Here is a 17,127-nt window from a genome sequence, read left to right as displayed (position 1 = left end):
CAGCGTGAGGCCAGCAGGGAGGCTTGAAGTCCAATGCTGCCTGTCCTATTGCCTGTGGCAAAACATCCAATTATTTCCTGTCTGAAGGCCTGACAGATAGACAGAGTCCTCACAGAATGGAAGTTCATAACTGCATTCCTTGAGTTCAAAGGGAAAAGAGATGAAAATGGAAAAACGTGCCTGGCGGTGAGAGGGAAACATAATGAATGGGAAGGCACTGAAGGAACCGACCAGTCTGTCCCAAGCAACGTTTTCAGTTTTCAGCCAAACTCTATTGAGGATTATAGCTTTTCTTATGACAAAGCCTTCCTCCACCCACGCCTGGCCACACAATGTACTTCTCTGTTAGTATTCTCCATCGCGGCTTTTAAAAAGGGGTTGCAGGGGCACCTGGGTGGCTCAGTCCTTAAGCGTCTGCCTTTGGCTCAGGTCATGGTCCCAGGGTCCTGGGATCGAGCCCCTCATCGGGCTCCCTGCTCAGCGGGAAGTCTGCTTCTCCCTCTCCCACTCCCCCTGCTTGTGTTCCCTCTCTCGCTGTCTCTCTCTGTCAAATAAATAAATAAAATCTTAAAAAAAATAAAAATTAAAAAAATTAAAAAAAAATAAAAAGGGGTTACACTTACGTTTACACGTCCCCAAAGACAACTCCAAAGGCAACCCAATTGAGAGCTTGGCGACTTCTGACTTGGATCGCAGTTGCGGTGTCTGTCCCGGGCCCCAGTCTTTCTGGACAGGGTCTTAAGAACTGGAGCGGACCTAAACATAGGACTCCCAGTTCTGGATGGGTATTTGCTTCTCAACTGGCCGTGCCATGTGTTCTGCAGCACTGGGACTTGCTAACTCCCCTCGATCCTTGCCAGGAGGTGGGCTCCATCTTACTCTGCCGTCCCCGGTTCCCACCAGGCTGGGGCACCGCAGAAAGGCAGCTCACCAAGCAGGCAGACACATCAGGAAAAATAAATACCTCTACTTTCGTGAAATAAAATTGGTAGCCCTGCACTGTGGGGAGCGCTCTCGGCGATACCAAATGGAATAGCGTGTGGCATTTGGCAGCACACGTGAGACCAAGACCGAGCAGACAGCGCACTGATTCCCGGGACAAAGGAAGAAAAGGCCAGGAACCGTAGGAGCTGCCTTCACTGAGCGCACTAGGCCGGGTCCTCTCAACACATCCCTTGCTTGGAGCTACTGTTCCATGAGCAGCTGTGAGGGAAACCTCTTATCTTTCCATGTGTGAATAAACGAAAACTGTCCTCCAAGGAAGAATGAACTGTCTGCCCTGAGCCAAGCCCAGAATCCTCTTGCTCTTCTGGCAATCTGACAGTCCCTCCCGTACTGCGATCTACGCCACTAGGACATTCTCGGTGGCCCGTCGGAGACGCCACATTACAAGGCAATAATCGTTTGGTTAGTAACTGCTCCAAGCCATGCCGGGCGGCTCTGCGCTTTTCATCTTGAAACGGATGAAACTAAGTTATTGTTTTGTCTGTGAGAGGGATGTGTTTAAAAAACGGGGTGCGGGGGCACCTGGGTGGCTCAGTCGTTAAGCATCTGCCTTCGGCTCAGGTCATGATCCCGGGGTCCTGGGATCGAGCCCCACATCGGGCTCCCTGCTCTTCGGGAAGCCTGCTTCTCCCTCCCCCTCTCCCCCTGCTTCTGTTCCCTCTCTCGCTGTGTCTCTCTCAAATAAATAAATAAAATCTTAAAAAAAAAAAAAAAAAAAACGGGGTGCGTGCCATTCAATAGCGAAAACCAGCACAAACCCAGAGACCCCTCCCCAACCCGACACATACTCTCAGTGGTGAAAAACAGAGACCTGACTTTTTTTTTTTTTTAAGATTTTATTTATTTGACAGATACACAGCGAGAGAGGGAACACAAGCAGGGGGAGTGGGAGAGGGAGAAGCAGGCTTCCCGCTGAGCAGGGAGCCCGATGCGGGGCTCGATCCCAGGACCCTGGGATCATGACCTGAGCAGAAGGCAGACGCTTAACCGACTGAGCCACCCAGGCGCCCCCTGGAGACCCGACTCTTGAGAGATCTGTCATAAATCAAATTAAAAACAAGACAACCTCCTAACAACTTTCATTAGCCTTATGAACACCCTCTGCAGCACACATGTAATTTCTCATGAGGGATAAGAACCCGCTGATGAGCCTAACTGACCCTAAGTGTCCCAGCCACGTGGCACCCAACCGGCTGCCCGGAAAGTGGTCGCTGGCGTGGCCCAGATTTGTGCTCGGAGCGTGCTGATAAAGCAATCTCTAGAAATGCTGAAGCTGCAAACGCCTTTACACTTGCCTCCGTTTCCCATTTGTCTTTTCAATGCAGTCAAATGGCACGGTTTGTCCTTGCTTGCCAATTGCCATAGGGTCATACAGAATTTCCAGGGCCATTCTCTTTGAAAAGGAGGGGGATTAGCATAAAAAAAGGATATTCCTGGACGATGCTATTAAAACCATAGTCACGTAAGAATGTAAGTGGTATCCCTGGAGAGTTTTGGCCTCTCGTTCCCAGACAAAAATCAGTGACAGATGATAAATGAACCAGGCAGATTCCAAGACAAAGGTGTGGCTTTCCTTGGGGCTCCGGGACTCAGGTCAAGAAATGTCTTAACACTAAAGCTCAACCCACCTAGGCCATTACTTCCCTCCCAACAAAAGATGGCAGTTACTGAAACTAAATCACAGTGTCTCCAGGGAAGATTTCTGGGAGAAAGGAGGAGGAGGAGGAGGCCCATAGCTTTTTCTCCTTGAGGCTTATGGCTATGTCAATGAGGTATCTTGTGTGGAAGAGTCTGGCCGATATGAGTTTAAAATGCTTTCTGACTTCTATCATGGCATAAAAGACAAAACAAAATAAAACAAAAACAGACAAACAAAAAGCAGTCCTTCTCGAGAGTGTCCACCCAAGTAGACCCAATTGGAGGAGAATGAACGTATTTCTGAGGCCCAAAACAACTTTGCACGAGCTAGGAATTTCTTTAAAGGCCGTTTTTTATTATTATTTTTAAAAGTTGTGAGAATTTTGCATTCTTCATGATATGTCTGGGAGATACAAACCACTTATAAGATAGACGCTACCAATCTCGTGTTTTTTTCCCTATTTAGGATTTTTTAAAAAATCAACAGACAAGGCATAATGATTAGATGTTAATGCAGTATGCCAGATATGTATCTTTCTAAAAATTATCACAGAAATCTTGTTGCAATCAAAACGCTTAGTATCATTTCCTAGTTTTCCCATTTCTCTTGTTCCTAGTGTAATATAAATATTAACGGCTGGCTTCACATTGCTGTACTTCTAGATCACTGACAATGGTTAAAAAAATACTGGGAGTGGGGGTGGAAGTAGAGGAAATGGAAGAGAACAATTCTTGGACTTCCTGGTTTTTCTGTATCTCAAATCACGTAGCAGACCACAACCAATTCAACCAATTTACCATTAGGTTCCTGTGGCAAGCTGGTTTCTATCCCTGACCACAATGCCTCCTGAAGCATTTTGACTAAGAAGCATTTCTTTGAGACCTTAAATTTTTACTTGTACTCTTCATGTGAGCGATTTCTCAGAACTCCATCTTATTCCCAGGATACCCTGGTGGGGAGGCCTGGAGAAGTCTCTTCCAGCAAATTACAGACAAAACTACAGCTCAGGTTTTCTTATACACAAGCCACTGGGCCAGATGGTTTCTGGGACGTTACAGGGTTTAAGAGTGGAGTCTCTGGAATCAAATGCCCACACTCACATCCCAGATCTAGGAAAGTGATAAGCAAGTTACTTGACCTCTTTGAGCTTCAGTGTTCTTAGGTATGGATGTTAACAACAGGCCCTAGCCTCAGGGATATCAGGACAGTTCAGTGTGTTAGTTAGCCTAAAGAACTAAGCCCCGTGTACAGCATATAGTTGAATGCTCAAGTGTAAGAGCCTTCTACAGCACTTCATGGTCTTTTTTATAGAATAAGTAGAGTCCTAAAATTTTATGTAAATCAAGTCTTTTTTTAGATGCAGAGGAGAGATTTATAGATCGAGGACTCTTATGAATCTTCCCACAGTGTGAATAAAGATACTTTATCTTTTGTGAAAATCCAGATTTTTTTTTTTTTTTACGAGAGAGAGAGAGCACATGTGCGAATGTGGGGGCGGGGTGGGCAGAGGGAGAGGGGGAGAGAGAATCTTAAGCAGGCTCCACGCCCAGCGCAGAGCCCCACATGAGGCTTCATCTCATGACCCTGAGATCATGACCTGAGGGAAATCAAGGGTCAGATGCTTAACTGAGCCACCCACATGCCCCCAAAAGACAGATTTTTAAATATATGTTTGCCAAAATCAAGCTACATGCCATCAGATTCATTAAATATTCAATGAGCATCTGCAAATGCAACAGTATGCTAAGCATCTAGGGATACTGAAAAATGAATGAAATGCAATTCCTTGCTCAGGGAACCCTATATCTGGTAGAGAAGCTAACATAATGATCTCAAACTGAGATTGGTGCTCCAGTAGTGAAGGCTTAGAAAATCAACATAAGCCCCAGAAAGGGAATAACCGGAGCTGCTGGACATTAAAGAAGGGGCTCTGGGGCTCTGGGGTAAGTAGCAATGGATCTGGTGTGTGTGTGTGTGTGTGTGTGTGTCTGTGTGTGTCTGTGTGTCTGTGTTAGAAGGGATAGGAAATGCAGGGGAAGGAAAAGAGACCTATGGGAGGAATACTGTCAATAAAAATACCACTGCATGAAGCTCTATGTACGATGTGTTCAGGAAAAGGCACAGACATGGGGAGACTCAGGGATGAGGCTGGAAATGGGGATGGGGAAAAGAGTGAGCCTTGAGTGCCGCGCTGACAAGTTTCTATAGATAGGAGGGTACAATTAATAATTTTCGAAAAAAGGAAAGAAAGAAATTATAATTATATTCAACAAGATAAGCTTGGCCAGCCTGGCATGAACAGAGACTGGTGAAAGGAGAGAGGAAAACATCAGGAGGCTCTTTCCATAAGAAATAGATACAAAGACATGGGCTGGCAGTGAAATAAAAAAGCCAAACCGAACAAAATGACCCGTGGGCTTGGAGACTATGTGTTTTCTGCTCATCTCATGAGGTTGGATGGAGAAAATCTGTACAGGGAGCTATTTCTGGCCCAAGGAACCCCTGCCACATGCTTGGAATGATTTGGGCAAACTCACCAGGAGGGCAGGGTGGGCTGCCACAGCTCAGCCTCTGCTTGATGGAAGGGAAGTGCTCAGGGTACTGAGAAGGGGCCAAGATGTTCTCTGCTCTTAGACCTCTTAGACAAAGAATAAACTGTGTGCGAGGCCACTGAGGAGGAGGGAGGAAAGGGAGGGGGATGATGGCTAACATTTGCTGAGTGCTTATTTTGTGCCAGGCATCATTCTTTTATGTTATACATATGTGCGTCCATCACCCAAATATGGAAGATAGTAGTATTTTGCCCATTTTATTTTTTTAAAGATTATTTATTTATTTATTTGACAGAGAGAGAAAGCATGAGCAGAGAGGAGGGGCAGAGGGAGAGGGACAAGCAGACTCCCCGCTGAGCAGGGAGCCCGATGCGGGGCTCAATCCCACGACCCTGGGATCATGACCTGAGCCAAGGCAGACGCTTAACTCACTGAGCCACCCAGGTGCCCTATTTTGGCCATTTTAAAGATGGGGCAACGGAGGTATGGAAACATGACCCAATTTGCTCAAGGTTAAGCAATTAATAAACGAGTAGTACAGCAGGAATTTGAAGGTAGAAAGTCTAATTCCAGACTCTGCTGCACTCTTAAGCACAAGTGAAAAATCTCAGCAGAAATGACAGTGTTAATCTCAATGCATGCTGAAGACCAGCCTGTTTTCATTGATCCACAGTGACCGGGGTGGGGTGGGGGGAGGGAGTCTGAGAAGCCAATATCTGGTTCCCATCCAGATTTTTCCAGCAAGTCCTTCAGGGGGTCCAGGAACAACCCTGAACTCCACACATCAAAGGAAGTCCAACTTTCAAAGGCAACTGGGACCCAGTCAATCCTCTTGAAATATCAGGAAAACAGAAATGACAATTCCTCTAGAGTCCCTGAGAGCAGGCCCTTTCTGGTCAGCATGACTGGAAATGGAACTTAACCATAGGACAAGTCATAAAGAGTTTTAAAGTTGAGAATAATGACCTTCAGTATGAATTCACAGCCCTCCCTCTTCAGTGTCATAAATAAAAGTTAGATATTTTATATTTTAAATGTAGGTATTTTGGCATGACACAGTGTCTGAATTAGCATTGACTTTTTCCCAAAGTTCAAGATATTTTAATGTTATTTTAATGTTTTATATAATTAACCTGTTATTACTTTATATCATGACTATAAAAGGCCAGAAATCAAGAATCAGTACCAAAGCAGCAATCCGAACTGTACTATACAACAATTTTAAATCTTACGATACATTACTTAAATAGATTCTTTGTTTTAATCTTCAAATTCAGGCTTAAAAGTGAACCTGTTCAATCCTAGGATAGCATCGGCTACCTCAGTCAAGTCTCTATGGCCTTATGCGTTCAAATATTAAGGTGAACTTCCTTTGTAAAGAAGGTGCCACCTTAAATTTACATTTTTTCACAGTCTCATATTACACTGACCTCTTTGAACAAGGCAGAACTGTTTGGGGAAGACACTTGAAGTGACTTAAATGAATGCAGTTTTGAATGCTAAAGAGTCCACCTGAGGAAAGCCGTGAAAAGAAGCAAAGAAAACAATGCAGACTTAGTTCACATTCCTCAGGGGACATAGGACCTCACAATTTCTAATGCTGGACATTTTTGGAAACAAGGCTTTCAAAGATCACTTTAAAAAGGGATAATGTTCTATTTTCCAAAAAAATGCATAATCTGAATTTAATCACTAGGGAACATCGAACCAAAAGCATCGAACCAAAAGCAACAGACATTCTACAAATAAATGGCTGGAACTCTTCAAAACTATGTAAGAGACAAAGTAAAACGAGGAACTCTCCCAGATTAAAGCAGAGTGAGGAGTCATGACAACGAAATGCTTGTGACCCTAGCCTGAATCCTAGAAGATAAAAGGGACATTAATGTTTCTTTGGAAGGTAGTATCAGCTTCTTTGGTCTCCTAAACAAACAAAAACCCAGAATTCCCTCAGTTATAGTAAAAACAACCTCTACTAAGCAAACTATGATACTTCTTAAAGACTTTTTTTTTAGCCAGGATATTAGCACACAATCTTGAAAGTCGGTATATGTGTTTAGATCCAAAATGTTTTGTAAGTTTAAAAGTAAAACTTGTGTTTAAGAACATCTTTAAAAACTTATTTTGTTCTTTTTTTTTTTTAAGATTTTATTTATTTATTTGAGAGAGAGTGACAGCATGAGCAGGGTGGAGGGGCAGAGGGAGAGGGAGAAGCAGACTCCCCGCTGAGCAGGGAGCCCGATGCGGGGCTCGATCCCAGGACCCTGGGATCATGACCCAAGTGGAAGGCAGACGCTTAACGGACTGAGCCACCCAGGCACCCCAAAACTTATTTTGTTCTAAAAAAAAACACATTTTCCAAAGTAAGGTTGATATTCTTTACTTTGTCAACTTTGCTGCTTCCTGGCTGTTCCAAGGGTATTTTGAAAGGAAGAGTCCTCACTCAGTAGGAAATATATACGTAATCCTTCTAACTGATGTTGAATCTGAAATATCAACTACAATTATAATACCTGACCAACAGAAGAATAATAATCCCACCTTGTCTGTATCAGGCCTTTTAAAAGCAATGAGATCAAGTGTGTATTTTGCCTGCTTACTGGGAAAACTGGTGTGGCTTACACTTGTTTACAGTGCATTTTACTATCATGACTGTGGATTATAACAGCGCCCAAAAGTACACGAACCAAACATTTAAAACAAAATTGGCATGGGGGACGAACCACTACACATGAACTGCACAATGATTAAAAAGTGTACAGTTCCAGCATATTCACAATTGTTAATGCAATCACATTCCAAGTACTTCCATTCTTGGCAGAGCTTGCAAACATTAATGCCAGAAAACATTATTCTTTTTCAAAACATCAACTCCTTTTTCAAGATTCTGATAGTGTTGAGTCGTAAAATCTCTTGGCACAGGTTTTAATAATTAATTGGTTAATGAAAAAAATCGAGCTGGATACACTAAAACGATTCGGCTATTTCAGCCACACTTGTAATGGTCAGAGCCATCATATATGGGAATTTCAAAGCGGTATTCCACAACATACGGTCCCCACTGCCGCCCTTCAGCGGGCACTTTCGGCCACCCCCGGCAGCCCAGCCAAGTGCCGTGGCTCCCTGGGACCCTGCACTAACACGAGGGCTCTCCCTCTGGAGGCCTCCCACTCTCCCGGGGAACTGGGCAACAGCCCCACAGGAACGCCCACCCTGAGCTGGGTGGGGCGCAGGATGACAAAGCGCTCCTTCCTCCTCCTTTGCAGATGCCTGTGCTCCTTGGGGAGGTTCAAACTGACCACCGGACTATTTTAACTAAGTTAAAATATTGGTCTAGTTCGTGTTTTGGGTCCAAGGAAATCTATTTGTTCTGTATTAACACTTTTTTTTCCAGATTTTTTTTTTTATTTCTTTATTTTTGTGGGGGGGGGAGAGAGAGAGAGAGAGCACAAGCGAGGGGTAAGGGCAGAGGGAGAAGCAGACTCCCTGCTGAGCGGGGAGCTGGATGTGGGGCTGGATCCCAGGACCCTGGGATCATGACCCCGGCGGAAGGCAGATGCTTAACTGACTGAGCCACCCAGGCGTCCCTGTATTAACAACATATTAACTTATGTCTGTGAAAGAAAAAATAGAAAGTAGAGAGAAGATATAACAATACCAGTAGTTAAAACTTCTAAAGTCTCACTTCAAGATTCTGCTGAAGTTATGTTGTCTTATTTTATTGGAAGGTTTTTTCCTTATTGTTATAACATTAGCATATATTCATATTTTACCTAACACTATATCATAAGCAGCTTCCCATATTAATAGTCTTTTAAACAAACATGTGTTTAATATGCCAAGTAATTGTAACATGTTTTAGTTAACTGGTTCCACGTCACTGAACTTGTTGATTCACTTTATTAAAAAATCATTTATTCACTGAGTAGATCTACTACATTCAAATCACTGGATTGAATATTATAAGCACATGCATACGAAGAGTGGCTCCTCCCAGAATGCGCTTCAAAACTACAAAAGACACAAACATGTATATGCAACATACACAGCATACGCATGTATACACTTTCTCTAGCTCACCCTAAGCATTTAATTTTTTAAAAATATTCTTACAGGACTAAAATATCCTAATTTTCTTTCCAGATATTTCCTTTATGGCTAATTTCCCTTACCCCTGTCTGCTGGGTTTGTCTTAGCGTGACTGATCAGGAAATCTTTTTTTTTTTTTTTTTAAGATTATTTATTTATTTATTTATTTATTTGAGAGAGAGAGAATGAGAGAGAGAGCACATGAGAGGGGGGAGGGCCAGAGGGAGAAGCAGACTCCCCGCCGAGCAGGGAGCCTGATGCGGGACTCGCTCCAGGGACTCCAGGATCATGACCTGAGCCGAAGGCAGTCGCTTAACCAACTGAGCCACCCAGGCGCCCAAGAAATCTTTAACGTAGCCACAAAAGAAACATTCTGAGCATCACTGAATATTTCATCTTAAGAACATCCCTAGCCAAAAATATTAGCTCTACCTGCTAATTTTAGACAAAATTGCTGTATGATATAATATTGGGCTAAGAATGTGTTGTGGTTTTCTTTGAGTTGTGGGACTGGGACAGAGGAGCAGACATCTGGAATCAGAGGTATTTGAACCACAAAGACATGGACACAAATCCTCCTTTCACCCCTCAACTAGCTGTGTGATCTTTGGCATGTTACTCAAAAACAAAAACAAAAAAAAAACCCAACTCACTGTGCTTTAGTTTCCCTATTTGTAGAAAGGAGTTAATAACATTTACCTCCAAGGTGGATATAAGGATTCCAGAAAATCTACGTAAGGGTCAAGCATGTGCCTGGCATTATAACAGACCCTGAATATGTTTATTTCTACAATGAGCACAAATTCTGGTTTTTAAAAGATAAACCTAACTGGTATATAGAAAAAATATAAAGAGAAAAATAATTTAGTTGGCTTTACTGCTACAGGTGAATTGCAATCCATTACTCATTTGATGGGTCTAAGCCTTGAAAATTCGAGAAATCTAGAAATGGTGGAGATCGGTGCCCTGAAGCTGACCACAATCACCTCAGAACCTAGCTCCTAATATGTCGTTAACCCTATGTGTTTCCTCTTTCCCGGATATTCATGAATATACATCGGAGCTGATGAAGTAAACTCACGGTGTGGGAAAGCAACATCCATTCTCCAATCCTGCTTTGCGCTGATCCGCTCCCCTTTCTAGTTCTTCTCACCTCACCTCTGATTTGAGAGAGGTGGCAAGCAACAGAGAGGGCTACTCTCTACTGCTCTGTCAGCAGATGGAAGTAACTGCTCCTCTTCCAGGAAAGTAGACGGTCCCCAGGAGACACCAGTGTGGGAAAGCCATGGCTGGCCCCGCAGCGTTTGCCTCACATCTTACAGGAGGGCTCTGAACTCAATCCTCCCCTCTGAATGTGAATGACATTTCCTGGCTGATGAGGGATTCCCTGAAGAGTGCTTCTACAAATTAATACACACGTGATCACCAGTAAGCATTCCCAGGGGCTTTCAGCATCCCTTGAATTCTCATTTTTCCCATTTGTTTGTTTTTTTATAAAGATTTTATTTATTTATTTGAGAAAGAGAGAGCATGAGTGGGAGGAGGGGCAGAGGGAGAGGGAGAAGCAGGCTCCCCGCTGAGCACAGAGGCCCACTCGGGGCTGATCCCAGGACCCCTGAGATCATGACCTGAGCAGAAGTGAGATGCTTAACCAACTGAGCCACCCAGGTGCCCCTCATCTTTCCCATCTGAATCAAACTGCAGTAAAAAGTTGCAACCAATTATATGAAATCAACTATCTTTATTCTGTCAGAGTAATTCAGCAATCATTAAAATAGACATAATATTCCCAGGGATAAAAAAAATCCTAGGTTTTTTTTTCCATGCAGGCTAGATAAGCATAGACCTCTGAATGGTCTCCAGGCTAGTCGGGGCCTCCACGCTGGGAGGAGGCAGCAGGAGAGAGGAAACACATCTGCATGCAAAGGTAAAGACAACATTGAAAGTTGTGTGTGTTTGAGAAATTGCCTGCAGAGAGCTAGTAGGTAGACAAAACCTGTATCGTTTTGGGAGCCGTATGCATAGAGAATTTCCGTAAACCTCTAACCTCAGAAGAACCTGTATATAAGATTTCGTCTTTGTTTTTGAATTGTCTAAACCTAAGCTGTTTCCTTGGACTTGGGATCACAGGGTCACTGTTCTGGTGATTTCAGACTCCAGTGTGCTAACTGCACACCCCAAAGCACAAAAAAAGCTTGATTTCAAAAGATTATTTTGGAAATTGTCCTCTGCATCTGCTGTTCCCTTACCCAGAAAACTCTGACCTCAGACACATGTACACAGTCCATTCCCTCGAGTCATTCGGGTCTCTGCTCAATGTTCCCGTATTGGAGAAGTTTTCCTGACCATCCCATTTGTAGTAGAAACCGACTCAAAAACAGGCTCTGTACAACCTTAGGCTGCCTTGTTTTTGTTATTCTCGCTCTTCTTTCTCACTACCCCTCATATGATAGATGCATTTGATTTTCCATCTCCCCTCCCCACCAAAGCAAGCTCCATGAAGGAGGAACTTTGTTTTTTCACGCTGTATCCCACAGAGTTCCTGAACACATGATCGCTGTTCAATAAATATCTGTCACATGAATGAATGACTTGTAGATGTTCTAGCCAAGTGCCATACATCTCCAATTCTCTTCCCAGCAAGATACACACTCAAACAAAGCTCCTGAGACACACACAAGGCTAATGCTAAATCTCCTTAGATGTCTTTGTTGCAGCTTAGGAAGCAAGTGTATCCACGTGAGCTACCCTAGGAGCTTACAAAAAGCAAGCTTCTCTTCTAATCTTCCCAGGCTATAATACTCACCAACACACCACTTGCCCTCCCTCCCAAGCTCCAAATTACTTCATGCTCACAGAAACCTAGACCTCTTTTCTTACCATACTGATCGGAATTGCTGGTGAAGAGAAGGTAGTCAGAAGCACAGGTCTGGGATTCAATATCCAGATCGCCTAACCTCAGAATCAGCTTCTTCCCTTTTGGTACTCTGATGATCTTTTCACAAACCGTGTGATTGGGGTAAGTCCCTGGATAATTCTTAGATGTCATTGTGCCACTGTCCTGATAGGTCACTATGTGCCCACAGCCATCACCTGGTAAAGAAAAAGAGAATGAAAGAAGTGACATTAATTCTTACTGAGGATTGAGAGAGTCTAGTACAATCTCCAAGTCATGTATGTTATTCCTTCTTTGTAGAGGGAAAAGCTAAGAAGAGGAAGAAGGAGGAGGAGAAGGAGGAGAAGGACAAAGAGGAAGAGGAAGAAGAAGAAGAAGATTAAATTTTATATTATTTCAGGTTATTTCATCTTGTTTCCCAGTTTAATCTTCTGAATATTTTGGACCAAAGTGTTTCATATATTAGAGTGGAAAGCCCTCAGCAAATACTTCATTTAATCATACCACTTTTGCTAATCATCTATTTATCTACCCATGGAAACTTGCACAGTAGGCCCTTGGCAGTCACAGATTTGCTGTTTGTGGTTTCATCTATTAGCAAGCCGATGCCATGCAATAATTTGTGGTGGAGAAAATAATCATACTTACTTCCAAGAGGGTCATTGTATTGTTAAACAGGAGAGCGTGCGGCTGGTGGAGTCTGAGACGTGGGCTGAGAGGAGAGTGACAGCCTGTCATAGCTGGAGGTTTCCAGCGGTTCGACATTCATGTCGCAGTTAATGACAGTCACTGACTGGAAGGTTCCTGATAGACCCAGGATGTGTCATTAGAGAATGCTGAGGGTCTAGTGCACTGAGTGCTTGGCACATACCAGACCTGGTACTGCTGGAGACACAAAAAGGCAGCAATGGTGGCTTCACAGAACTCAGAGCAAAATGGGAGAGAGTCACATGTTCATCTAACTCTAATACTGGGTGCCATGTGCCATATCAGGAGCTTAAAGGGCTGAGGAAGGCAGGAGAGAATCTATTCCAGTGAATTATCACTACTTCACTAAAGTAAGAAATTTCCTTAAGACTTTTCCGAATAGGGAAGTTCATCAATTGACCAACACATTGCTCCGGTAGATTAAAGTGACTGAGTCACTCAAATATCTAATGGCATGCCAACTGGGTGGGTTGCAAGGTAAACGAGCATACACTGCATTCAAATCACAAAATTCCTGTGGCTGGTAAGGCTTCACATAAAAGCAAGAATTTCTGCCCTTAACTGGAGGGAAAGCAGAAATTTGTTGAAGAAGGAATTCTCTGAGTAATAAAACAAGGCCTCTGCATCCCAAAGTCTCCCACAGAGAAGCCCCAATTTGGGCATAGTGGGAATCTAAACCCCAAGGCTGCTTCCTTCCTCCTCCAGCCTCTTCCTGAGCTAGAGCAGGATTGGCCTGGGGCTTTCCTTTGTCCCACTCTTTTCTGACCCTTAGGCTTGCAGCCCAAATGATAGTAGTAAACAAACAAACTAAACAAAACAAAAAATTGGCAGGGGGCAGGGCAGAGAACTCCAGAAGCTACTCCATCTCATTCAGATAAGTCCAAGGAGAGGAATCCACCCATATTCCAGAAACTGTCACAAGATTCCCAGCAGCTCCAGCCAGACTGATGGATGGCGGATGAGAGTTAACTTTACCAAGAATACAGCAGAAATGTAGATGGACACTCAGATAAAATTACTGTGACACCTCCACATCTAGGGAGAAGCTGTGGAATTTATATGGAAGACTACAGAGACCCATAGAAGTTTTTGAGAAGGGAGATAATGAAAGAAGTATTTAAAAAAGGATGATCAACCTGGTTGGCCAATGCTATAGGATCTAGAATGTGGGGAGAATGCAAGTCAGAAGAGCAGTACAAGGGCTAGGAATGGGACAGCTAGAAAGGGAAGGGAAAGAAAATCAGAAATTCACAATAAAAAAAAATCAACAGCTCGGGAAACAACAGGTGTTGGTGAGGATGCGGAGAAAGGGAACCCCCTTACACTGTTGGTGGGAATGCAAGCTGGTGCAGCCACTCTGGAAAACCATATGGAGGTTCCTCAAAAAGTTAAAAATAGAGCTACCCTGGGGTGCCTGGGTGGCTCAGTCAGTTAAGCATCTGACTCTTCATTTCGGCTCAGGTCATGATCTTGGGGTCCTGGGATTGAGCCCCGAGTTGTGCTCCACAATAGGCATGGAGCCTTCTTGGGATTCTCTCTCTCCCTCTGCCCATCCCCCAACTTGCATTCTCTCTCTCTTTCTCTCTCTCTCAGATAAATAAGTAAATCTTAAAACAAAACAAACCAAAAAACCCCAGAACTACCCTACAACCCAGCAACTGCACTTCTAGGTACTTATCCAAAGGATACAAACATAGTGATTCAAAGGGGTACACGCACCCCAATGTTTATAGCAGCAATGTCCACAATAGCCAAACTATGGAAAGAGCCCAGATGTCTATTGAAGGACGAATGGATAAAGATGTATATACAATGGAATATTTCTTAGTTATCAAAAAGAATGAAATCTCGCCATTTTCAGTGACATGGATGGAACTAGAGGGTATTATGCTAAGCAAAATAAGTCAGTCAGAGAAAGACAAATACTATATAATTTCATTCATATGCGGAATTTAAGAAACAAAACAGATGAACATAGGGGAAGGGAAGGAAAAATAAAATGAGGTAAAATCAGAGAGAGATTCTTAACTCTAGGAAACAAACTGAGGGTTGCTGGAGGGGAGGTGGGTGGGAGGATGGGGTAATTGGGTAACTGGCTGATGAGCATTAAGGAGGGCACTTGATGTAATGAGCACTGGGTGTTAGATGCAACTGATAAATCACTAAATTGTACCCCTGAAACTAATGCTAATTAGTTAACTAATGTTAACTAACTTGAATTTAAATAAAATCTAAAAAAAACCAAAATCAACAGACTTGGGTTTTGGTTTAGTCCATGGGGAAGAGAAGAAACAAAAAACCCACTGAGATTCTGAGTCCAGAAATGACTGGAACACTAAGGCTAATATAGATAGAATGAGAAGCTCAGAAAGCAGCAGGTCTGGGGGCAAACGCTGTGAGTTTGGTTAAGGTTGAGGTGACAGCTGTACTTCGTGACATCTCTGGCAGTGAGTACAAAATTGTTGAAAATTAAATGAAAAATATACTAGAGTGAAGCATATGGTGCAGAAGGACATAGTGCACAGGGCTTTGATTTAAAATTTGGATTATTTGCCTGCTTATAAAGGCTTTCATTAAAAAATCCAATTTACAGTTTCTCTTGAAGACTGAAAGACATGGCAACGATACCAGCAGGCGTTCTCATCGGGCTAGTGAGACCGCGGCTGCCCCTTTAAAGGAGAAAAATGCCCTAGCTCCCCACCACATCCAAGCCGCTCATTTCTATGACGTGCCCCACCTTGGGAGGCAATGATTGTGAGCATGCTGACAGGGCAACGCTAGGGTAACCGGCATACAAACAATGATGCAAATAAATATACACATAACCCTCTCTAAGCCACCAAGATACCACCTGCTCAAACATTTAAACACCTCTTTTCTTATTACTATGAAATTCTCTGCTTTAATAAGAGAAGAAAAAGTGAACTCTTTCTGGAAAGCGCAGCTAAATATAAAATGAGGGGTAATTATATGTGAATCAACTCTCAGATGATCATTGTATTCTCGATTTTACTTAAGTGACATGTCATGACAAAGGAAAATCCCAGGGTATCATGTTCATTCAACCCTGTAATTGTACTTCTTTCCAATCACTTTTACTCTAAAGCCCAAGAGGAAACTAATTTCACCTGGCAATACCAGCAGACGGGGAGCGGGTCTGTCTTCAACACTCCCATCATTACTTTGCCTGGGGGATCTCTGCCTCCTTGGAAAAAGTTCTCTTTTCCATTAGTTATCAGAATGATACTCCAGGAGTCTTTGTTCTGCCAAAAAAAACCTGAAAGGAACTGCTGGGTCCTAATTTATTAAAAAGCAAGCTGTCATCAGAAGTTTGTAATTTCACCCCTGCCCACGGAAGGAGACTCTTCATGGAGTTTTCTGTGGCAAGTGCTAATAGAATACATTTATTCCATGGTATTAACTACATCAGGAATTTTCACCCTATTGTCCTTCCACAGTCTTGATGAATTCCAAAAACTAGATATAAAAATAATACTGTAATAGATACTTGAAAGTTGCTAAGAGTAACTTAAATGTTCTCACCACAAAAAAGAAATGGGGATTATGTGAGGTGATGGAGAGGTTAGCTAACATTACGGTGGTAATAATTTTGCAATATGTATCAGATCAACACCTTGTAGACTTAAACTAATACATCATATGTCAATTATATCTCAATAAAGCTGGAGGAAAAAAAAGGCCTAGAAATATGTCAAAGGGGAGAATGGAGAACTGGGAGGGAAAGAAAATGCCCACTGTACCATGGATTGTATAAGGCAGATGCATGCAAATGATCGACAGTAGGGAAGCAATATTCCCATGACCTCATCCCAACACTCAGGGAGCTTACTCTCATCACCTAACTCCAGTAAAGAATCACTGACAAGGAAGACGACAAGTTATTTAAAAATCTATCATTTCCTGTTCCATTTCTTGTGTATCAATGTCAATTTCCTGGTTGTGATTGGCAAGATGTTATAATTGAGGATAACCAAGTTAAAGGGACACAACACTTCTCTCTCTTATTTCTTGCAACTGTATATAATGGACAGTTATCTCAGAGAAAGTTTAATTAAAAAAATGTATCAGTCCGGTTAAGTTTGGCTGACAGAGGATGAAAATGAGGAGGCTTTCATTTTCTATTTTATACTTTACTATTTGGATTTGTTATTCTGTATAAACTAGTTAAACTATGCTTAAATATTATCCACATATGCATTGAAAAGGTGTGCATGGAA

General features: G+C 42.8%; 1 protein-coding gene across 8 annotated transcripts in view; it reads right to left on the bottom strand.

Moving 5' to 3' along the window:
• DCBLD1 (discoidin, CUB and LCCL domain containing 1) overlaps positions 1-17,127 on the bottom strand; it is a 72,402-nt gene that overhangs the window by 35,766 nt on the left and 19,509 nt on the right. For 7 of the 8 annotated variants that reach the window (XM_064598036.1, XM_064598038.1, XM_064598034.1 and 4 more), the window contains exon 2: positions 12,166-12,378. In XM_064598036.1, coding sequence (XP_064454106.1) covers positions 12,166-12,378 — 213 coding nt within the window. Of the gene's footprint in view, positions 1-12,165; positions 12,379-12,829; positions 13,250-17,127 lie in introns of those variants that run through there. The other variant, XM_064598037.1, reaches the window with a different exon arrangement.

This window comes from Mirounga angustirostris, unplaced genomic scaffold (genome assembly GCF_029215605.1).
Source record: "Mirounga angustirostris isolate CCGP_5_RB_7025 unplaced genomic scaffold, mMirAng1.0.hap1 SCAF_8, whole genome shotgun sequence".
NCBI lineage: Eukaryota > Metazoa > Chordata > Mammalia > Carnivora > Phocidae > Mirounga > Mirounga angustirostris.
Note: the sequence above shows the minus strand (reverse complement) of the source record. Positions and strands in the feature narration are given on the sequence as shown.